This window comes from Platichthys flesus, chromosome 23 (assembly GCF_949316205.1).
Source record: "Platichthys flesus chromosome 23, fPlaFle2.1, whole genome shotgun sequence".
NCBI lineage: Eukaryota > Metazoa > Chordata > Actinopteri > Pleuronectiformes > Pleuronectidae > Platichthys > Platichthys flesus.
In genome coordinates this window covers 374426-398737 of record NC_084967.1, presented here as the reverse complement: position 1 = coordinate 398737, position 24312 = coordinate 374426, and the positions used below count along the sequence as shown (strand labels likewise).

The 24312-nt window shown below is 43.7% G+C and overlaps 1 protein-coding gene across 3 annotated transcripts in view; it reads right to left on the bottom strand.

Annotated features, from left to right (window-relative positions):
• tmtc1 (transmembrane O-mannosyltransferase targeting cadherins 1) overlaps positions 1-24312 on the bottom strand; it is a 106597-nt gene that overhangs the window by 17859 nt on the left and 64426 nt on the right. For all 3 annotated transcript variants that reach the window (XM_062382913.1, XM_062382914.1, XM_062382915.1), the window contains exons 11-16: positions 22869-23012; positions 6299-6407; positions 5917-6019; positions 5071-5206; positions 1783-1927; positions 1356-1493 (exon numbers count right to left, since the gene is read on the bottom strand). In XM_062382913.1, the coding sequence (XP_062238897.1) occupies positions 1356-1493; positions 1783-1927; positions 5071-5206; positions 5917-6019; positions 6299-6407; positions 22869-23012 (775 nt within the window). The remainder of the gene's footprint in view (positions 1-1355; positions 1494-1782; positions 1928-5070; positions 5207-5916; positions 6020-6298; positions 6408-22868; positions 23013-24312) is intronic.

The following is a 24312-nucleotide window of genomic DNA, read 5'->3' as shown; positions in this document are numbered from 1 at the left end:
CCCTTGAGAGGGGGGTTCTGTAACGATCTGGCAGTTAAGATTTTGTAGAAGTGTTTTCTGTTAACTGTTAGATCTCTCTTGTTTTGTGTTTGAGTTGTTTTCATGTGTGCATTCTGTTTCCTGTTTTATTTTGTAGTCTCTGTTCCTTGTGGGTTGTTCCGGTCTTCACTTCCTGTCTTGGTGATTGTCTGTCTAACTCCTCATGTGTTGCACCTGTGGCCAATTACCCCTGCCTTCCCTGTGTATATAAGCCTCTGTCTTTCCCTTTGTCCTGGTCGGATTTTCTGTTTTGCTTCTTGGTTTTTGTGGTTCCTGTTTGTCTACCCGCTGTCCTGTGTTCCTGTCCTGCCTTGTCCTGATTCCCTGAGCCTCTTCACTTTGAACCCCTCGTGTAAGCTTCCTTGTCTTTTTGTTTAGTTTAGTTCTTTTTACATTAAATAAGTTGTTTTTGTTAAACATCTCTGCATCTGGGTCCATCTCCTTCCACAAATGTGACAATCAGTGCTTGTGGGGAGTACGGAGGGAGGGCGGAGGTGATAACACGGGTTGCAGATGGTTGTGTGAAGTCTGGGTTGGAGCGGGTAAGAGGTGTTAATGTTGCGTGATCACACCTGCAGTAGAACACATTCAGATCCTCAGCCAGTTTAGAGTTCTCCATGGGGCTGGGGGAGGTTTTGCTGTAGTCAGTGATGTCCTGCAGGCGTCTCCATACTGATGCAGGGTCGTTAGCTGAAAACCTATTTTTCAGCTTTTCATAGTAGCTTCTCTTTGCCACTCTTATCTCTTTAGTCAGTGTGTTTCATGCCTGGTTGAACAGGATCCTGTCCCCACTCCTGAAGGCCTCCTCATAAGATATGTTAATTTATATTGATAAAATTGAATGTTTTTGTAGAATTTCTCTAATAAAAGACATCAGAGGTTGTAGGTTTTTTGTTCTCTCATGTTATTTGACTCATTATTGATATGATAAAACACTAAAAGCATCAACACTGTCAGGGAATATCTGGAAACTTTGTTGAATTAAAATTAAGTTGCAATAGTTGTGATATATTTTTGTAATCTGATGGAAGTTCTGTGAGTGGAAACATGAAAGTGTGAAAAAAAAAAACTATGTTCAACAAAAATATGAATGCCACTCTCAAATTGTAATTGCTGATTATTATTACACACATGTGCCTTCTACTGGTCACAACAAAAGTCCATTTAAAATTTAGCAGTTTATCTAAAAGAGAAGCAGAGGTGATTAGATACCTAGGAAAAAAACAGTGAGAGTCTTAGGAACACAGATTATGTTATTTCATAAATCATCAGCAGACACCATCAGATAAACGTACACATGCAACATGCACACAAACCTCTGTAAAGTTGCCACGCTTGCTGTAGATGGCAGACAGTAGTCTGTAACATTCAATACAGCTGCCTTCTCTGGATATGATGTCCAAGGTTATCTTCTCTGCTTCTATGGTATGGCTGACCATGACTAAAACCTGAGCCTGGTCAAATGTTTGGAACAAGAGAAGTAGCTTTTTTAATTTGTCAAAGTGTTTAAGGGAACACAAATGGATTAGGGTTATGTGCGTGTGTGCACCCATGTCTGTCTATGGTTATGAGGGGCAATTTTGGTTTAATGCCACCATGGTGAGGACATTTTGGCTGGTCCTCGCAAATTGAATTGGCTGTTTGAGCGTTAAGGTTAGGGTAAGGGTCTAGAGACTGCATTATGTCAATGAGTGTCCTCACAACTATAGATAAACATGTCAGTGTGTGTGTGTGTGTGTTCACCAGAGCTAGCCAAATGTCTGTGTTGTCTGGCTGCAGGGCTGCAGCCTCTCTATACACCAGCAGAGCCTCTTCAAATCGGCCTGTGTTGTAGTACAGTGCTCCAAGCGGTGTAAGGATGTCCACCTTCCTTGTTATCTGCAGCGCCCTGCAGGCAATGGGTCAAAGGTCATGAGGATGGCTTGTTATGGAGGTGGTTTACAGCCATGTACAGGTTCAACAGCAACCGACTCACTCTTTCTGCACTGAAACTGTAATCTGCAGTTGTCGTAGAGAACTTTTGAATGTAAATGCTTTGCGCAACCTTTGAAAAACATCTGATTTTGCGTTGTGTCTGATACTGTGTATGATAAGCGTCTGGCACTGTGCATAACCTTTGAAAAATTTCTAATAAACAAACGACACAGAGTCTACCTCGAAAGGAAATGCGCTCATCCAGCTAAGCATGTTCCAGTTGATTATGTGCTACACTCAGGGATGACAAACATCCAGCATACAGGTCAAGTACATGCAGAACAGATTTCTCTGTGCAAATATATGCCTTCACAAGACTTAATCAATCTCTGTGAATCGCTACTGTAATAGAATATTTAATACATGACCCAAACAAACAATTATCTTCTGGTGTCTAATTCTACACATCTGCGGATGGGGGCACATTGCTTATAATCACAGTGACAGATGCGAGGCAAAGGCCCTGAACAATGACAAGTCATTTCATTTAAACAAAATAAGCCCCTCCTTTCACAGAGGCAGAATGTTCATCCAATCGTCTCTCTGCGTGTTGTAACCAGGCTGGTCAGACATTCTGTCTGCATCAATTGCATGAGGACCCCTTTGAAGTCCCACAACACAATGACATCAGGCCTCTGCTCAGCCTCCAAGTGTGGAAACCTGTTTTCCCAGTGGCCCCTGTCTCTGGTCAACAACACCTATAGTCCCTGCAATCTCCTGTTGTAAACAGTAGAATGGCCCCTGCTGTTAAACCTTTGTTTAGCAACAGGAAGAAGTCTCCAGCAATACACATCTGAGCAGAGTAAGTTACGAAAAGATCTTAGTGTTACAAGTCTAAACTGCAGAAACACATTTTGTCATAGTATTCTCTATATAATCCAACCCTAATCTATTCTTTCATTAAACATATCTAAATACAGAATGTCCCATTACACTACCTAATCGTGGTGAAGGGGTTTGTGTGTCAAAGTGACATGACAGCTGTGTTGTCTGGAGCACTAGCCTCTAGTGGGGTCTCCCAAGGCCAAGTAAATACAGGGGAAGGGTCAGACAGTGATGAAGAAAACCATCATGAAAAATGGTAACAGACTGATGTTAATCATGCCTGGAATAGGGAACCAGTGGCCCCAACCTGGAGTCAGACCTGGGAAGGGGGCTCGGTGGCAAGCATCCAGTGGCCAGGGGCCTCTTTTATTACAGTTCGTATTCATACTAGAAATGTATGTGAGCACAGAGGCCGAAAATGGCAAAGCAATATTATGATTATATATTATAAATCTGTGTGCACACACACACCTGAAAACTGTAAGATGGTACACGCACATTTTCAATGCAAAGCACCTCATTAATGCTGATGCATGTACATGACCATACTGATCATTTAATTTATAAAGTGAATCATGACACAGAGGAAAACTGACAAGCACAACTTATCAGACACTAAAATCTAGGCTTGTGAGTGAATTGGAGGTGAGAAAACCAGGTATTGTTTGGTCGCCACCGCAGTGGCATAACAAAGTGTAAGAAGGGTGGCAATGACACTGACATGGCATTTAACCCCCCCCCCCCGCGCCAACTTTAATCTCGATTCCAGGTCATCTGCTCAAACCATCATCTAAAAGCCCCTCACAGACGTTCAAACTCCATATACACCCCTCGATGATAAAACACAGTGGACCAACACCAGCCGATGACATGCTCCCCAAATCATCACAGACTTTGGAAACTTCACACTGGACTTCAAACAACTTGGATTCTGTGCCTCGCCACTCTTCCTTTCGACTCTGGGACTTTAGTTTCCAAATGAAATGCAACATTTAGTTTCATCTGAAATGAGGACTCGTGACCACTGAGCAACAGTCCAGTCCTTTTTCTCCTTAGCTCAGGTAAGACGCTTCTGACGTTGTCTCTGGTTCAGGAGGGGCTTGACACGAGGAATGCGACAGTTGTCCTGAATATGTCTGTGCTTGGTGGCCCTTGATGCACTGACTCCAGCATCAGTCCACTCCTTGTGAATCTCCCCCAAATTCTTGAATGGCCATTGTTTCACAATCCTCTCAAGGCTGCGGTTATCCCTGTTGCTTGTGCACCTTTTTCTACCACACTTTTTCCTTCCACTCAACTTTCTATGAATATGTTTGGATACAGCACTCTGTGAACCCCCAGCTTATTTAGCAATGACCTTTTGTGGCTGACCCTTCTTGTGTAGGGTGTGAATGACTGTCTTCTGGTCAACTGTCAAGTAAGTAGACCCCATGATTGTGTAGTCTACTGAACCAGCCTTAGAGACCATTTAAAGGCTCAGGAAACCTTTGCAGGTGTTTTGAGATAATTCCCTGATTAGAGTGGGACACCGTGAGTCTACAATATTGCATTTTTTCACATTATTCAAATTTTGTGAGATACTGAATTTTGGGTTTTCATTAGTTTTAAGCCATAATCATCAAAATTAAAAGAAATAAATGCTTGAAATATTTCACTCTGTGTGTAATGAATCTATATAATATATGAGTTTCACTTTTGAATTTAATTATCGAAATAAACAAACTTTTCCATGATATTCTAATTTATTGAGATGCACCTGTATGTGAAATGCTTTGGAATAGTCTTGTGAGTAGACCCTATGTCTGATCATAATGAAAAATTCGTAAACATTTTAATGCAGTCAGTGAACGATCCGGATTCATGATCGGACACCATCGATATATAACTTAATACACAATCGTAACTTTGTCATCTTAATCATCCAAATAAAAAACGGAACAAAGTGGTGTATAGGACAGATTGCACTCATATTATTTGGTTTGAGGATCCGGTTACAGTTCCGCAAAATGCCCGCATATTGGGTAATGCACACTTTAATACTGTTGGCACTTTGAGCACACTAGCGTTGCACTTAATTGCACTAGTGATCTAGTGCACTAGCACTTTATGTGTATTGCATATTAGCATTGGTATGTTGTTTCTGGTACGGTATGTTGCAAAAAGAGGGGCGGGAGTATTCTTCGCTTAGACTGGCAGAAGTGCACATGCCGGTCCTGCTTTTCATATCTTCACCTCTTGTACCAAGACTCCGCTGCTTCATTCTCATTGGATGATCTGAAAAGGCGGCCCAGGTTTACCATTGCAACATAGTGTGCTGGTTTGAGTCGAACTGCTTGCAAGTAGTGAGTTGCTGCTAGCGCTCCTTCTCCTGTTGTAGAGATAAAAGAAGGATGAAAAAGCAAATGGATGAATGTAAAGTATAGAGTGAAAACAGATTGAAGGAAAGAGGGAGACAAAACTATTTATGTGAACATGTTTTCCCAAATGTAATGTCTCCTACTGATCATGAGACCTGCGTGGTTCCTGGTATCAACAGAATTAGTTGAGGTGAAATTATAAGAAGTTTTCAGACATGACCTCAGTGTAAAACAAAGAAGAGGAGTATCCCCCCCCCCCCCCCCCCCCAAAAAAAAAAACCAAACAAATATCCCCAGATGACAAAGCAGAGCCATACACTTAGAAGACAACGACCTCAAAATCGAAGGGTTTATGGCGATAAGAGCCGGTTGTCTGTGTGTTGTCAAGTAAATCATGTGATCTCCGCAGTGGAATAAATACGTTACTTTCTTCACTGCCTGCTGCACCACCTTTCCCCTGAATGATGCAGGGGATTTGTCACTGCTGTGAACACCACTGTGCAGAGAACCTTCCCGATGCTTTGTGCATGTGTGAAAAGCAAACTCTGGGTATACTCTGTAGCTAATTCTCTGGGTCATGTCTGAAAACAATTTTAGTGTATCATATTGATAAATTCAAGCTTAATTTAGTAAATGTATTTTGACCATCCTGCCTATTTTGTCCCCTATGCCTGTATTGACCAACCCTTTCATGACCACAAGGTCTATAGGTACCACTCACCTGTATCTACCAGAAACACACCATAATTATTATGCAGATCAGAATTGTCTGGACAGTTCTGTATGCCTTTCAGATATACTTCATTGGCTTCAGGAAAGCGTTTCTGTGGGAGAATGAAGATTAAAATATTTCAGGTTTAATTAAAACAGGCATGACCTAGACCATTGTTTCAAGAAGCTGTAAAGTGTACAAATGAACCTGTTATTAATTATGTGCCATTACTATATTACAGCTACATGCACACAAATCAACTATCTACAGCTAAAGCAAATTTAGTTCAGTAATTAGTGATGAGTCATAATACTCCTTTGAGCAAAAAAGCCAAATATGGCTATGAGAATGTTGTGAATGTCGTAGGAAGTGCACTTTCTGTATGTTTCACCTGTTCTGCATAAAGTGATGCCAGACTGGCGTAAGCATCAGCAAAATGGGCACCGAAGTGTATGGAGTCAATCAGTAGAGCCTCAGCCTTTTTTGCCTTCCCCTGGTACCTGGAACAGAGCATCAGTGGTATCACCCTGAATCCAAAGGCCTATTTTTAGACCTGCCACTGCAACCGCGGAAGGCCACGCAGCTGCATCAACGGACTCGTTTTTTTTTTTTTATACTTCTCTAACGTGCTACTTGTGTTGCAACGCAATTCACCACCAGAACCATAGGCGGAGTAACGTTTTTTTTCAAAGACAAAACACACAAAGAACAGACGTCTTCTTCTTCGTCGACTGTTTATTTACATCGCCACTCCGGCTCCTCATAGCCTATTTCTGGCGGACAAATCGGCCAGTCAGTGACGGGTTATACAAGTGGTCATTTTGGATCTCTTCTGCCAAGGGCTCTTCTATTTGGTCAATATTCGTTCTGTTAAATCTTCCTTGATTTCCGCGTATTGTGGGGCATGAAACCGGAAACTAGACTCCGGAGGGGATGTAGTCAGCCGACCAATCACAAGCCTTGCGGGCTGGGTGAGGCTCGCGTCGTTTTGTCGTATAGTTAGAAAAATCGAGGGACGCACGCAAGACGCCAGAGGGCACGAAAGGGGCGTGTTGCATGTCTTGCGTGCATGCGTTCGTCCGTGCAACACGAGTATAATGAGGCCTTAAGATGGCGCCCCCTAATGGCTGCCTGTTGCAGCAGCTCTATCTCACTTTGATCATTTTTTTCTATAACTTCGTCCTTTTTCCTTCTTTCTATACATTTTTTTATATTCCTACTTATTACTACTGATGTCTTTTTGCTGCTGTAAATTGCAAATTTCCCAATTGTGGTACTAATAAAGGACTCCTTATTCTTACTCTCATTGTCACAGTCATGGCCGTCTTCACATCATTATTACTAAAGTCTTTCTCATAATCATTTATTGTAAGTTAATTACTGTTTTCATACTTATCTCAACACAGACATCGTAATTTTTGTAACAGTAAAGTTGTACCGTTGGGCATCCATTCATTAACAATTCATATTTAAATCAAGTAACAGATTGAATTGACATTAAAGTTAACTCTGGGCATCACCCCTCAAATGAAGGGAAAATAAAGCCAATTTACTTTGTCATTCTCATAAAATCACTAACTAGGAGTAAGAAACTTTGATTAATAACAAACGTAATAATGAATACCCAAATCAACATCTTAGCAGTTAGCAAGTTGAAGGATTTGTAGTTCTTGGCATTGTAGAGGTTGATAAAATTCCCACTTAAAGACACATATATTTGTCTATTCATAAAAAGATATAAACAAACAAAGTTCAAAAAGAATATCCAATAAACAAATTTAACTATATATATGTCTGTGTGTCTTTGTAGTAGAGATGTGCCGATCGGCTCCGACGACGTCTAAATCCAAACGTATGTTATCCATCGAGGCTGGTCGCACAATGAGAATCACAGTCTTTGATTTTTCCAGTGCGTTCCACACCATTCTATGAGAGGCCCTATGAGAGATAATGAATACTTGTCACACACATTACTATACTCTCTTATATGCACCATCATACTTTCTCACACACACACTACTGTACTCTCTCACATGCACCATCATACTCTCTCACACACAACACTGCTCTATCTTGCACAGAGATATTATATTTGAAATAGAATAATATTACATGTTAGAGAAATGTGAATGCGAATAACCATGTTCAAGGCAGAAAATGACAGTGAATGTAAGACGTTTAGTTTCCGCCTCTTTTTCAAGAGTAACTTCAGTTTATTAGTACCTCCTTGTGTTTCATGTATATCCATCTGTTTATGATTTTATGTGTTGTTGTTTCTGTGTCTCTGGTTTTCCCACTCCCTGTGTTCTGTTTCCTGTTTTATTTTGTAGGCCCTGCTCCTAGTGTGTTTTCTTTCTTCACTGCCTGTTTTTGTGATATTCATGTGTTCCACCTGTGTTTAATTGCCCCTGCCTTCCCTCTGTGTATATAAGTCTCTGTGCTTCCCCTTGTCGGTTCGTTGTCTTTTTGTCTTAATCCATGTCGTTACGCTTCATCTCCTGTGCTTGCGTCCCTATGCCTCTTCGACTAAGCTTTTAGTGTTTTTCCCTGTGTGCTTTTTGAGATTCCTTTGCCTGTTTTTTCCTGTTGGACATTTACCTATTAAAAGGACACTTTTCGTTTAAAGTCTGCATCCTGGGTCCACTGCCTAACAAACCCAGATAGATATGTGAATGGGAATAGTAGTCTGTGTGAGAGAGAGTGATGGTGTGTAGGAGAGCATTATTGAAACGTAAGTTACATTGAAATCTCAGTTTCTGATTGGTTATATCTGATGAAGTGTGGTTTCACTGACATGTCCCGCCTTCCAAATCAACAGATCCATAAGGGAACATGTTAGATCAGGACAGCAATGCGCCTCCTGGAGAATGTTTTTGTGGTAGTGGGGTGTCATCAGCAGGAGGGAGGGGATGGAATGGGGATGGGGTTCTGGGAGCTGTGCCAGGGAGAGTCTGATTGTGCACAGGTGTTCCAGGTCAACTAATAACCCTCTCCTCTTTATCAGCAGTAGCCCGCTCTGACGGATGGCCCTGAGCAGGAAGACAATGAATGGCAAGAGAGCCAGCGTGTGTATATTTATCTGTGTGTAGATGTGAATAATAAAAAGCAACCATAACAAAAATCATACCTGTGGTCCATAGTGTTCCTGACAAGAACACTATGGACCTGTGGTCCATAGTGTAGCAAAAACTGCAACTCAGAATATCACTGAAAGATACAGAACATGTTGCAAAAATCTACCTTTCAGTGCCGAAGCCATTGTACCGGGAACGGAAAGACTATTTGATTGATCTCATCACACAGGGCCGGGTTCAGAAATCTAATTTACATTACATTACATATCATTTGGCTGACGCTTTTGTCCAAAGCGACTTACAATTAGTACACTCAACATTTTATGAGGGACAATTTAGGGGTTCAGTATCTTGCCAAGGACACTTCGGCATGCAGATGGGAGAGAGTGGGGTTTGAATCGGCAACCTTCTTGTTGTAGAGCCACCACTCTAACCACTAGGCCACACCGCCCTTATATGCATCACCAGTCATCTGTGTTCGAAAAAATGTTGGGGGCTTAAGACTATGTATTGAACCGTGAGGTGAACAGAAAAACTCTCCCGGATCGCCAGCCTATTACCAGAGTACAAGATATCATGGATGGTCTTGGAGGAAACTCCTGGTTCTCAATGCTAGACCAAGGTAAAGCCTATCACCAGGGTTTTATGGCCAAAGAGAGTAGGGGTTGGATTTATAACCGTTGCGTACGCACAAAACGGGGCCTGAAACGTGTGTACGCCACTTCTCACGCCAAAGTTGAGATTTATTAAAACGAACTTGACGGGAAAATGAGTGTATTTCGCCAGAGGTCGGATTTATAATCGTTGCATACACACAAAACGGGGCCTGGAAAGGGCGTACGCCAATGCTCACACCAAAGTTGGGATTTATAAAAATGAACTTGACGGGAAAATGTGCCTATTTCTAAGCAAACTTAGACCCATGCGTATGGACGTTTTGGAGACGGGAAAGTGGCGATGCAGACGTGAGGTGGTGAACTGAAGCCAGATTATTGATCCACTTCATCATTTACATGAAAACTAACAGCTTTGTTTTGCTCGCAGAGTTACGGAGCCAAGTCGTTGATTTTTTAATAATATCTTATAACACTGTGCGTGTCTCATCAAATCACTGCAGTGAACGTGACTGTGTCATCAGACGCACAGGGTGCACAGAGTGACCCACAGGAGATCACTAATAAGAAATAAACATTTTCCAAATAATATCCCAGAGTGGAGTTCGTAATCCGTTAATCCAGCAGGGAGCAGACACCGACAGAGTTCGTGATAGATACGGTCCAAGGTCGGTACACGGGCAGGCAGTCGATCACAAGGCAGAGTATCCGGCAGGGAAAAGGCAGAGACGTAACTCGTTAAGCAGGCAGAGATCGGTAACAGGAAGGGTATCAGGAGTAAATGCTGGAACGCTAGGAACATGGAGTAACAAAGACGAACTGGCAACGCAACACAGGAACACACAGACTAAATACACCAGGTGATGAGGACCAGGTGCAAACAATCAAGGAGGAGCTGACAATCACCCAGGTGGAACACACACATGAGGGAGGGAGTGAGGAATCTGAAACGAGAGGAGAGGTGAGTAACCAATAACAACACAAAACAGAAGAATAAGATATAAATATCCAGCCAACTTAACTTAATAATTAGGGCTGGACATAACAGTACCCCCCCTCCTAGGCACTGGACGTCCCAGGCTGGTCAGGATGTAGACGGTGTAAGTCTAGAATGAGGTCCGGATCGACAGTGTTCTTTGTAGACACCCATTTCCTCTCTTCAGGACCGTACCCCTTCCAGTCTACCAAGTACTGGCGACCTCTTGGCAGTACTGGCGAACTGCCAAGAGTCGTTTGACCGTGTACACCGGCCCTCCATCGATGATCCTGGGAGGAGGAGGAGGCTTGGTGGGAGGAACCAACGGGCTCTCCAATGCAGGCTTGATCCGGGACACGTGAAAGGTGGGATGCACCCTCATAGAACTGGGCAGCTGGAGTCGCACTGCAGCGGGGTTGATAATCCTGGAGATGGGGAACAGGCCAATAAACCGTGGAGCCAACTTGCGGGACTCGATGTCACGAGTAGACAGCCAGACTCTATTGCCTGTTTGGTATGTGGGTGCAAGGGTGCGTCGTCGGTCCGCCCCCCCCCCCCCCTTTGTACGGACGGAGCTTCTTAGAAGGGCCTCCCGGATCCCACTCCAGATCCTACGGCACCGATGGATGAACCTCTGGGCAGAGGGGACATTGACCTCCTTCTCTAAGTCGGGGAACAGTGGAGGTTGGTAGCCATAGGCACACTGAAATGGAGAAAGGCCGGTAGATGCACTGGGTAATGTGTTGTGTGCATACTCAACTGAGATGAGATGATTGCTCCAGGTGGCCGGGTTTTGAGAGACCAGGCATCGAAGACCGGTCTCCAACTCCTGGTTCATCCGCTCCGCCTGACCGTTTGACTGGGGATGGTATCCGGAAGAGAGACTGACTGTGGCACCAAGGAGGGAACAGAACGCCTTCCAGAACTGAGAAACAAACTGTGGACCCCGGTCTGACACCACATCCTTCGGAAATCCATGAATGCGAAAAACATGCAACAGAACAGCCTCTGCAGTCTCTTTGGCCGAAGGCAGCTTGGGCAAGGGAATAAAAGGAACCATCTTCGAGAATCTATCAACAACTGTTAAAATAGTGGTGTTACCCTTCGAAGAAGGGAATTCGATAACAGAAGTCCAGAGAGATGTCAAACCAGGGGCGATGAGGCACAGGAAGTGGCTGCAGGAGACCAGGGGGTGGACGTCGCAAACTCTTGTTCCGAGCACAAACAGGACAGGCCATCACATATTCCCTGAGCTCTCTCTCCATGGATGGCCACCAGAATTGTGTTTGACCACAAAGAGAGTCCGCCGTATCTCAGGGTGACAAGAAACCCGAGAGGTATGAGCCCAATGGATGACCTGGGAACGAAGTAGAATCGACACAAACAACTGGTTCGGGGGACATCCGTCCGGCACCTGACTATTAACATCTGCCTGTGTGACCCTTTGTTCAATATCCCAGGTAACGGCCCCTATCACACAGGATGGAGGCAAGATATTAGAAGGAGATCTCGGGGCAGAACCAGGGTCAAACAAATGAGACAGTGCATCTGCTTTCGAATTCTTTGAACCGGGACGATATGACAGTGAGAAATTAAAGCGATTAAAAAATAAAGCCCACCTGGCCTGTCTGGAATTTAATCGTTTGGCGGACCGAATGTACTCGAGATTCTTATGATCAGTCAAAACCAAGAACGGCTGTTCTGCCCCCTCCAACCAATGACGGCATTCTTCCAGAGCCACTTTATAGCTAGTAACTCCCTATTCCCCACATCATAATTTCGTTCAGCGGGCGAAAGTTTCCGAGACAGAAAAGCGCAGGGATGGAGCTTCTTGTCCATTTCTGATCTTTGCGAGAGTATGGCCCCGACTCCTACGTCTGAGGCATCAACCTCAACCACGAACTGAAGATTAGGGTCCGGGAGCGTGAGGATTGGGGTGGTAGTAAATCTCTCCTTTAATTTTTGAAAGGCTCTCTCAGCCGGTAGTGACCACTGAAACCTTATGTTCGAGGAGGTCAGTTTATGCAATGGAGATGAAATAGTGCTAAAGTTCCTAATGAAACGGCTGTAAAAATTTGCAAAACCCAGAAAGCGTTGGAGATGTTTGCGAGAAGTGGGAGTAGCCCACTCAGTCACTGCGCTAACCTTTGCCGGATCCATCTGGATGTTGTCTTGAGAGACGATGAACCCTAGGAAAGCGACAGAGGATACGTGAAATTCGCATTTCTCTGCCTTAACGAAAAGTTGGTGGCTGAGAAGATGCTGGAGAACCTGGTGAACATGCTGGACATGAGTGTTCTCATCTGGGGAGAAGATGAGGATATCGTCTAAATAAACAAAGACATATTGGTTCAACATATCATGAAGAACGTTGTTAACCAACGCCTGGAACACCGCTGGCGCATTACATAAACCAAATGGCATTACTAGGTACTCATAGTGACCACTTGGGGTATTAAAGGCAGTCTTCCACTCATCCCCTTTTCTTATCCTCACCAAGTGATAGGCGTTCCTCAGATCCAGCTTGGTGAAGACCTTAGCGTTCCTTAAAAGCTAAAATACAGAGAAGATGAGGGGAAGAGGATATCGATTCTTGATGGTAATCTCATTTAATCCCTGATAATCAATACATGGGCGGAGCGTCTTATCTTTCTTGGCCACAAACAAGAACCCAGCTCCGGCAGGAGAGGAGGACGGCCGAATGAGTCCTGCTAACAGGGAGGAGTCAATATATTCTGTCATCGTTTTTACCTCGGGTGAAGACAAGGAATAGAGGCGCCCCCTAGGGGGTGAAGTACCTGGTAGCAGGTCAATAGCGCAGTCATAAGGTCGATGAGGTGGTAAAGAGGTAGCCTGTGTTTTGTTGAAGACCTCCTTGAGGTCTAGATAACATGGAGGAACTCGGGAGAGATCTGGGAAATCAGCGTCTGATGAAATCGTGCGGGGAGAGATGACCGCAGATCGAGACGCAGGAAGTTCTAGACACTTGGGAGAAGAAACATCAGAAGAGTGGAATACCTTGGAGATCGACACAGCGCAAATGCAGGTTACAGAACAGTTTCTGTCCCAACTTGTTATTTCCCCTGTGACCCAGTTCATGTGGGGGTTGTGTTTAGAGAGCCATGGAAAACCCAAAATGAGAGGGTGTGATGGAGAGTCGAAAAGGTAAAAACTCAGAACTTCAGAATGTTCCTCGGAAATAATCATCTGAATTGGATCAGTCCGGTGCGTTATTTTACATAGTAAACGTCCATCTAGAGCAGTGATTCTCAAACTGTGGGGCCCGCCCCACCGGTGGGGCGTGAAGGCATATCAGGTGGGGCGCGGGACCGGGAGAGGGAAATGTGATGCCGGGTTCCAGCCATACACGGAAGCGCGCGGCGCTCAGCGCGGCCCACAGCGCGGCCCTCAGCGCGGCTCTCAGCTTGGAGCACCACGCTTCTGTGTATGGTTGGAACCCGGCATCACATTTCCCCCTCCCGGTCCAGCGCCCCACCCCGCTCTGCGCGGCACTCAGCGAGGCGCTCAGCGCAGTTCTCTAGCGCACAGCCGCCTGGCTGTTCACGCCGGAAGACTTGACGCCGAAACCATCGGTGCAGGGCGCGAGGCGCAGCCGATGTGAACGGCACAATTGAGTAACAGAAATGGCGCTCGCGCGGCGAAGCGCTTCCGCGGCCGGTGTGAACTGAAGAGGACCAGTTCATTGAGATGACATCTGACTCCAGCCTGAGGCTGAGGTTTACAGCAAAGACACTGAGTGAATTCTGGATTGGCGTGGAGGAATGAAGGAGCATCCACTCATAGGGCAGAGGGTTAGGAGGATTCTGCTTCCCTTTGCCACATCCTATCTCTGTGAGATGGGCTTTTCTCCTGTGGCCTCACTTAAATCAAAGTACAGATCTTGGCTCAATATTGAAAATGATTTAAGAGTGGCATTATCAAGCTTAAAACCCCGTTTTGACAAGTTGTGCAGTGTAAAACAGTCTCATTGCAGCCACTGATACAGTTGACTTGAGTTCTTACATAGTGAGTTGTTTCTGCATGTGTTATTTTTGGTTGAACTTTATCATCTTGGAAACAAAGTGATTGTAATTTAATACATTTTTTCTCCATATTAGAAATAGCACGGATTGATGGAGGAATGTAGTGAAGAATGTCACAAAAAGTTTTAATGCTTATCAGAAATTCCTGAAAGTGATGTGAAGTTATTGTTCATGTACATGCTATTTAAGTACACAAGTTAAACGTGACAAAGGTATTGCACTATTTTTTGTAAGAAGCACACAGATTGATGTGGCAAAGTAGTGACAAATGTCACAAAAAAAGTTGTAATTGGTTAGCAGAAATTCCTGAAAGTGATGTGAAGTTAATGTGTATGTTATTTAAAATACGCAAGTTAATCTTGGCCTATTTTTTAATAATTTTGTTAGGGCAGGGAGCGGGTGGGGCATTACAAATATTCTCGCTCATAAGTGGGGCATGACAGAAAAAGTTTGAGAACCACTGATCTAGAGCATGAGCCTCCAATTGCTTAGGAAGAGGAATTAATCTTAAATTTAATTTCTTCGCTAACCTCCAGTCCATAAAATTCTCATCAGTTCCGGAGTCAACCAAGAAAGGATAACTGACAGTCTGAGAAGGTGTGATGAGCTTGGCTTGCATGCAAGGTCGAACAGAAGACACAGTAGTGTGACTCACCAGTGTATATCTTGCCGTTGCCTGGTCCTTCACTGGACAGCTTGAGAGGTAGTGACCCTTCTGCCCACAATAAATACATCTACCCTCACAGACTCGACGCTGACGCTCCTCTGGAGTGAGCTTGGTGCGTCCCAGCTGCATTTGCTCCTCCGCACCAGCAGAGGGCGCTGTTGCGCCGGCCATGGTTGTGAACCGCGCCGGAGCTTGCCAGAACTGCTGAGCTGAAGTCGACTGCCCCCTCTGGACAGGAGCAGAATATTCCGGTCTGCATTTCCCACGGTCCTGGAGACGTTTATCGATCTTAACCACCAAAGCAATGAGCGAGTCCACATCTTCTGGCAACTCACGGTTGATAAGTTGATATTTAATGGGCTCTGCTAACCCATATAGGAAGGCATTGAACAAGGACTCCTCATTCCACCCACTATCGGCTGCCAATGCGCGGAATTCAATGGCGTAATCCGAGACACGCCGATTGCCCTGGCGAAATCCCATCAGTGCTCTCGCCGCCTCTCGACCGGGATTCGTGGTGTTAAAGATCTTGCTTAGCGTTTCTGTAAACAGCTGAACCGAGGAGCAGATGTGTGAGTTTCTTGACCATTCAGCTGTCGCCCATCTCTCTGCTCTGCCAGAGAGGTACGAAATTACGTACGCCACCTTGGAACGTTCCGTCTGGAAAGCTGGCGCATTTAACTCGAAGTGAAGCCCACACTGAACCAGAAATGACCGACAGTCGCCAGAGTCCCCGGAAAATCTTTCGGGACGAGAGAGACGTGGCGGGACAGCCGGCGGAGAAGCAGCGGGAAGTGAAGCTGGAGCTGGAGCTGGGATCGGAGCTGGGATCGGAGCTGGAACAGCACTCGGAGCGATGAAGGTGTCCAGACGATCCATGAGCCTTTGGACCTGATTAGTCAAAAAGCTAACCTGGCCGTGAATGCTCTCCTGGCGCTCCGACATCCCCTGCATCTCGAGGTGAACTGCATTAAATTGTTCCTCCGTCTGCTGCAGTAATGGTGCCGTCAGGACAGTGAGCCCGGAACCGGAGTCGGCTGAATCCATTTTATTGGCCACTTCGTACTGTAAGGAGTGCAGACTAGTGTGTGGATCCAATCGAACGACTCGGAGACACAAGAAGGTGCAGTTAACCAACTTTACTGTTGAATGGCAGTACAAGTTAAGGCAGTCCAAACACGGGTACAATAATCCAACCGGAGGCAGGCAGCGGCAGAGTTCGTAATCCGTTAATCCAGCAGGGAGCAGACACCGACAGAGTTCGTGATAGATACGGTCCAAGGTCGGTACACGGGCAGGCAGTCGATCACAAGGCAGAGTATCCGGCAGGGAAAAGGCAGAGACGTAACTCTTTAAGCCGGCAGAGATCGGTAACAGGAAGGCTATCAGGAGTAAATGCTGGAACGCTAGGAACATGGAGTAACAAAGACAACTGGCAACGCAACACAGGAACACACAGACTAAATACACCAGGTGATGAGGACCAGGTGCAAACAATCAAGGAGGAGCTGACAATCACCCAGGTGGAACACACACACGAGGGAGGGAGTGAGGAATCTGAAACGAGAGGAGAGGTGAGTAACCAATAACAACACAAAACAGAAGAATAAGTTATAAATATCCAGCCAACTTAACTTAATAATTAGGGCTGGACATAGCAACAGCGGTATAGCGAATGCGTCCCGCACACTGACCAAAGCTGAGAAGAATTACCATCTTCATTCAGCTAAATTAGAATTTCTAGAATTGAGGTAGGCTGTTACTGAGCGTTTTCGAGATTATTTGATTAGTTCACCGTGCACGGTGTACACCAATAAAAATCAGCTTATTGTCCACAGCCAAACTCAACGCCACAGGATATAGCTGGGTAACTTAGACTAGCAGATTTTCACTTAACTATCAGATATCGTCCAGTAAAAGAGAACTGTGATGCTGATAGTCTTTCAAGAATGCCCTGTGAAATCGGAACAATGATGGAAGAATGTACAGAGGAAATTTCTTCTCATTCCAGACAAGCAACACTGCAAGCAGTGGAAACAATAGATGCGAACACAGTTTGGTTCACGAGGGCTTCCGAAAGTGCAGAGAGAGCTACAGGGTTACCTATGCTTTTCTCTAGATCAGCTACACGTCAAGCCCAGAAAGATGATCAGAACGTTGGCCCTGTTATACATGCTAGACAGTTAGATAAGAGGCCGGTGGGGCAGCAACTGAAATTATTCAGTGCTCAGAGCAAGTGTTTACTCAGGGATTGGTAGAAACTCAGTATAGACAGTATACTTCACTAAAAGACTCCCAACAGAAAACAACTGGTGCTACCAGAGAAGTACAAGGCAACAGTTTTGAGACACAAGGAAATGGTACACCGAGGTATGGAACGAACAACATCCCTCATTCGAGATTCCGACTGTACGTCACATCTGGCCCGCGGGTGATAAGTGGAGAATATATTTTTTGTTATATTATTTATTTGTTTACATTTTCAGTGGAAACCGTCAGTTGGTCTATTGCTGCTGCCCGCCTCAGCTGCAGCAGCGCCGGTAGTGCTGATCAAGATGTTGTTTCCATAGATATATATACAAGGCTAGATGTCTCGGCCAATGGAGTCGAACGTCCACACATGGCGGCCATATTGCGACAGGGGGCTCACTCACCCATAACATTGTGTTGTAGTGGTACTTACTAATGGGTGAGCGAGCACCCTGTCGCAAGATGGCTGCCATGTATGGACATTCGACTCCATTGGCCGGCAACGCGGACAAGACATCTAGCCTTATATATATATATCTATGGTTGTTACTGGCTAAGTACACTGTGTTGAATAAGTACTGAGATGTCCTGAGGGTCAGTGAACAGGTCGGGGTGGGACATGTGACAGTTCTTGACCAATGGCTGTGGGGTTTTGTGGGATGACAGGCTCTCATTGGCTGGTTTGTTGGTGGGTCAGGGGTGAATGAGGAAGAAGAGGGAGAAGACGAGTGTTAATGTTAGGAGTGAAGAGATGACGAACTGACATCTGAATGATGTTATGAAAATAGCCACTACCCAGAAACTGTCTCCGATATGGACAAACTGGTGAAATTTAAACGGTCTGGCTTCGACAAGTAGCTGAAGCAGGCTGGTCTCCCCATTTTTCATAATCCAGTGTGATATGGGTGGGAGGGAATACACAGGGTTAGGCTTGACTGATAGCCAGGCTAGTGCTGTATAGGCATATGGCCGTGTGGAAATATGGGTTGGGGTTGATTTTAATGGGTTTAGATGTCCTCATATTTGAAATTTTTTTCAAGAACCTTTTTGTTTTACTAGTCCCTGTTGGAATCCTATTGTTGGACTACTTTATTCCGGCGCTTACTTTCTGTGACTCGTTTCGGCCTACTTGGCCTGGACTTCTTTTAATGGCCTAATTATGCATTGACATGTTTTCATGCAAGCCTTCAATAAATATAATAAAAGTAATTAACAGTTTACACTTTGCACGTTGCATTTCTAATTTATAAATGTAGGCTACTTGCATGGATAGGAAAATGTTACATTTTTAGAGGGTAACTGTCTCCTACTTTAGGCTATGTAATTGTAGGCCTCATTTTGAGGCTATTTTGGTGCCAATGCAATTTCTTAGTGATGTGTAGGCATTCATGAATAATTTCAAATAGCCTACCTATCCATGTGTTGAGTCAGTGTTTGGCCTTTTCAGTCCGAAAGTGTAATCTGGCCCCCTGAGGTCTCGCTTGTAAAAAATCTGGCCCCCTGTCCAATTTCACCCTGGCATCCCTGCTCTAGACAGACTAGAGCCCCTCTCACCCCCATTGTCCAAACACAGCCATTTTAATTGATATCCATTGACTTCCTAAACTTACACAAATGTAAAGGGGGTTATGAATACATATTGGTGATAGTAAATCATTTTACACGATTTGCACAAGCTTATGCTACAACCTCTAAATCGGCCAAGACAGTTGCAGATAAGGTGTTTAATGATTATGCCCTGAAGTTTGGATTTCCTTTGAGAGTCCACCATGATCAGGGAGGCGAATTCGAAAATCAGTTATTTGCAAAGCTGCATAAGAGCTGTGGAGTGATCATACCACCCAGAAGGGAATGGTCAAGTCAAACGCTGTTTGGTTTGACTCCTGAGACAGGAACTGCAGATCATCAGGAATATATGAGAAGATGGAAACAACATATGCAAGAGGCCTATAATATTACAGCAGGAAATGCAAAGAAATGCTCTGAGAGGAGCAAGAGAAACTATGACTGTAAAGTAAGGAATTCTGTGCTGCACGAGGGTGACTGTGTCCACGTTCGGAATCTGATACAAAGAGGTGGGATGGGAAAGCTTTGGAGCCACTGGGAAGATTGCATTCATAAAGTCATCCGTCAAATGGGAAAAAACAAGCCAATATATGAAGTACTGCTGGAGCAAGGTTAAGGGAGAGATAGCAGGATACTACACAGTAATCTCCTGTTGCCATGTGACCACCTACCGCTAGAAATCCAGCTAAAACCTGCAACATCAAAGAGACAAATAACAGCTCAGAACAGCAGTGACAAGAAGGAACCTCATTAACAAGACGACGATGACTGTGGGTACTATCTTATGCCCAGGATTCAACCTCGGCCTGTGATGAGGCCACAGGACATCACAGACCGAGAGGATGCTGACAGGAAACTCACAAGGCCCTCACAAAATGTACAGCATCAGTAACAGGACATACCCCAACCGCAAGAGGCTCAGGACAGAGGAGTTGCGCTGAACGAAGAGGAGACATTAGGCCATATGAATAGATTTCAAGAAAAACTAGCTTTGGGAGAGAGAGTACAAGCTACGCCGTCACCTGTTCTGAAAATAACAGAGAAACTGAAACAGGATTCCAGCGACCGGTGAGAGATAGACGCCCTCCGAGGATTTTCACATATAACCAGCTCGGCATTCCAGTTCGTAGCAGTGCTGGACCCCAAAGCAACTTCAGGTACTTGTGCCCAGCAGGATCCTACAGAGCAATCTGTTAACCCTAAGTACGTGGATGGCCCCGGTGCAGCAGCTTAACTACCAGCTTGTTGTTCCGCACACCGAGAAGGCATATATAGACACACCCCACATACACTCATGGACTTTTAAAGAAAACAGAGTGCTCACATACCCAAACACTCATGGACTATTAAAAAAATCTAGTGCTCACATATATATATATATATTATATGCATTCATGGACTTTTGATAAAGCTGAGTGTTCCGACAAGTTTCATGCAATGATGAACTTTCTAGAAAGAGTGTTTGTACGTAGTCTGCGATCTGTTGCTTTGGTCTCCAAAGGGTTCCTAGTTTGGAGAGTAGAGGGGGTGGCTCGTTCATTACACTTGGATGTGAAGCCAGCAAACACAGTGTCCTTTCACCTTTTCTAGGTAAGGTTTCTGTTGTAATATGGGGGCTGCAAGCTTGTGCTGTGTGTTATAGGTCGTGGGGAGGGCGCTGAAGTGGGATATTTGTTTACACAGGGTTAATCAAGGTAGTTTGAACATGAGGGAGCTCACCCACTGTGCCATGCTTTTTGGGTGGGGACACACAAACGGCGCATGGTCTTGATGTGCGGGCAGCGCACGTGCTGCTGTGTGTTTTATGGTGGAAGTGTTACTGTTGTTTGAATGAATGTTTACCAATGTGTGTATTAACATATGTATATTTGTATTTTGTATATTTCATGTTCAGATTTTCCATCATTATGGCTTGAACTAATTCCCCTTTTTGCCCATTCAAGTTTATGATATTGTCTACAAATTAGACCTTCTAGTAGCCCCAGTTGTCCTCTATTCCTAATTCACTGAAACTTCCTCTATCAAAAAAAGGTTCAATCCCCATCTTAAACAAGTCTTCATTAAAAGTATCGTATCGCCCGAGCTCTATTCACCTCATTCATTCAGGATAAGAGCCGCTACTTCTGCAGCCAATCAAGGTTTATTATCTTCTTCCCTACAAAATTTGGAAAGATGGTCTTATTCTGCCTTCACTTCCTATATCTGGCCGGATATAAACACCGTCCTTTCGGATAAAAGTTCTCTAAAACCCTGATCTGTTTTTTACTTTCGGTCCTTAAGACCTTCATTTAAATTTGTCAAGCTGACTTCATTTCTGTTGAAATCGAAATAAAAAAAAAATGTTTGGATGAATGACCTTTTTTTTTAAGTTGGTCCTTGGTGACCTTTTATTAAGTTCTACATTTGGATCTTGCACTCAGCTTGATTTCTCTTTGTCAAGCTGAGTTAATTTCTGCTCCATTTGCTGTTCCAATTTATAATTTCTGTTGGTCAAATTACCTTTAGTCTTATTTCGGTCTTGTTGACCTTTGGTCATGTTCTACACTTTATTTATTTATTCACCCCTGCACTAATGTTTCATTTTTTTTTTTTACTTGTTTGGTCTCCACACCTTTGTCTCATATCATTATCAGTGGGGCTGCAGATGCATTCTAACAAGAGCTATCATCTCTATATATCTATCTAATAAATAAGTTTATTCGATAAATGATATAATTATTATCTATTCTTACCAAGACATGAATCTTTACTTCACTATTGCCTAGAGTACTACATCAACTGGATATAATCTCACTTCTCCTCTGAAATCATCCACCTTCTTCAATTTGTTTGTCTTCTCTTCCTATTTTTGGGGGAATTCCTGTTCTGAGCTCTGCTTCACCCCCTTCTAATACTGATGATTTAACACAGGGGTCTAAAATGACAAAAGAATACAACATTCACATCCCTTCTGTGCACTTTTATAATCGTAAATCAAGTCTCTCATGATTGAAATGAAGCACAGCGTAAGTTCAGGCAGGAAGACTTAACCTGCTTATTGATCAGCTGATTGTGGGCGTTTCTAAATTACAACCATTTAAAGACAATTATATCTGCCACGGTATCTTCCAGCCAATCATTCAGCAGCTTTCAAACTTTAAATCCCTTCTCCTCTCTTCCGCAGTGAGCCGTCATTCAATGACACGATGTTCGTGAATATGGGCCATCCAAACAAATTTGATTGACTTATTGAACCACCACCAGTATGAAGCCCCGGGGGGGAATTCCTGTTCGATTCCTGCTCTTTTAATCCTGTTGATTTCACACAAGGGAATAAAATTCCAAAGACTAAAACATTCACTTAACCTCTGTGCACATGAATCAAGTCTCTACTGATTGAACTAAAAACTGACCTGTCCTGACCAGCTGGGGTTCAGTTCCCACAATCACTTTGGTCTAATATATTTAAACCATCCCCCATGAAACAGGACAAATTGAAAATTAGATAGAGTTACTGAAATAACGTGTTTCCCCGGTTTGTTAAAAACACCCCTTAGGTCATGGACCAGAGCAAGACAAAATAGACATTAAGTTAATGAAAGAAAAAAAAAAATCATCAGTCTCTATGTCCCTATTGGTTTTTGGTCAAAACAAATGAAGGTGATTGAATGATTAAATATATGTTTGTGGTCATACATTGGGCAGGGTTAAAGAAAAAGGTAGTTCTTTCTTAAGAATTGGAGGAAAATGTGTTCTCAAAAAGGATTTTGATGTGTTTGTGAGAATACTTACTTGAGGAGGTTGCCCAGGTTAAAGAGAGCGCGGTTATGTTGAGGGTTGGTATCCAGTGCTTTCCTATAGAAGTACTCTGCCTCCTCTGGGCAGTGTGTCAGAGTGCCAAGATTGTTCATGGCACTGGCATGACGAGGATATAACCTAAGAGGAGATGACAGATGTGAGAACAGAGGAAAAAATGGGAGAGGAGAGTAAAACAAATAGTTCACTCTCTTTTTCACAGTTAAGTAAGTATGTGAACAATTTGTGAATAAACTGCTGGAACTGAGAATAGCTAATAACTATTTTTAACTTAGGAGCCTCTGATGGCTGAACCCTTTCACATGGAGGCATCCCATAACACGATCCTGATTGGACTAAGTGCATTGTCACAGTTATAGGGATTATCTCCGGGGCAGATAAATCAGCAGAGTTTTAGTAATGACATTTACTGCTACTGTGTCTCAATGCTACAAACTCCTCTGTGTAATTGCAATAAACATTTATAGTGTCCTTATTGGTGCCATGGCAATATTTATACTGCAACATTGTTCCATATATTATAGGATTAGCTTTCGACAGAGATGACAGAACAGCAACTCTGGAAACACCTGAGAGAAATTAGCAAGGTTTAGTTAATCATTTATTTGGCAAAGAAATGAAAAGAGATTCCGATTTGTCTTTTAATTCTCACTTCGTTGATTATGATGGTGGATTGCGAATCAGAGATTGTGATTGTAATGGCGGATCCAGTATCGTTTTGGTGGTGGACCCTGATGGCGGAGGTGGATCCTGATTGTGGACTATGGCTGCATCCGATTGTGATGGTGGATCCTGATCGTGGAGGCTGCTGACCATGGACTATGATTACAACAAGCCTGCTTGATATACAATATTGATACTCAGATACTCTACCGTTACTCTCAATAATCCATCATTTTTCATTATGGATTTCATTTACCTTCCATTATTCAACAAAGTATTTATACTAATCAATGCTGCAAATAGAATTGCACTTCTGTCTGTCCTGGGAGAGGGATCCCTCACATGTGTCTCTCTCTGATGTTTCTATGTTATTTTTACCTTGTTAAAAGGTTGTTTTTTTTTGTAGTTTTTCCTTACTCTTATTGATGGTTCAGGGCAGAGGACGTCACACCTTGTTAAAACCCTATGTTGTGATTTATGAATATGGGCTATACAAATGAAATGTAAATGATTGAAAACTTAAATTACACATAGTATCTCAATGAAAAAAACATTCACGTTGATAATCTTTACTGATATACATTGTGTAATTAATTGAGAACCAATAACGTTAGAAGGGTCAATGGAAACCAAAACCATTACCCCTTGAAGCTGGATATAAAATACCACCAAAATCAGAGTGAAAATTGGAAATCACAGGCTGATCATCTCATAAGCTTTTTCAGTAGTGTGCATGGCGACCACGTTCCTGTATTTG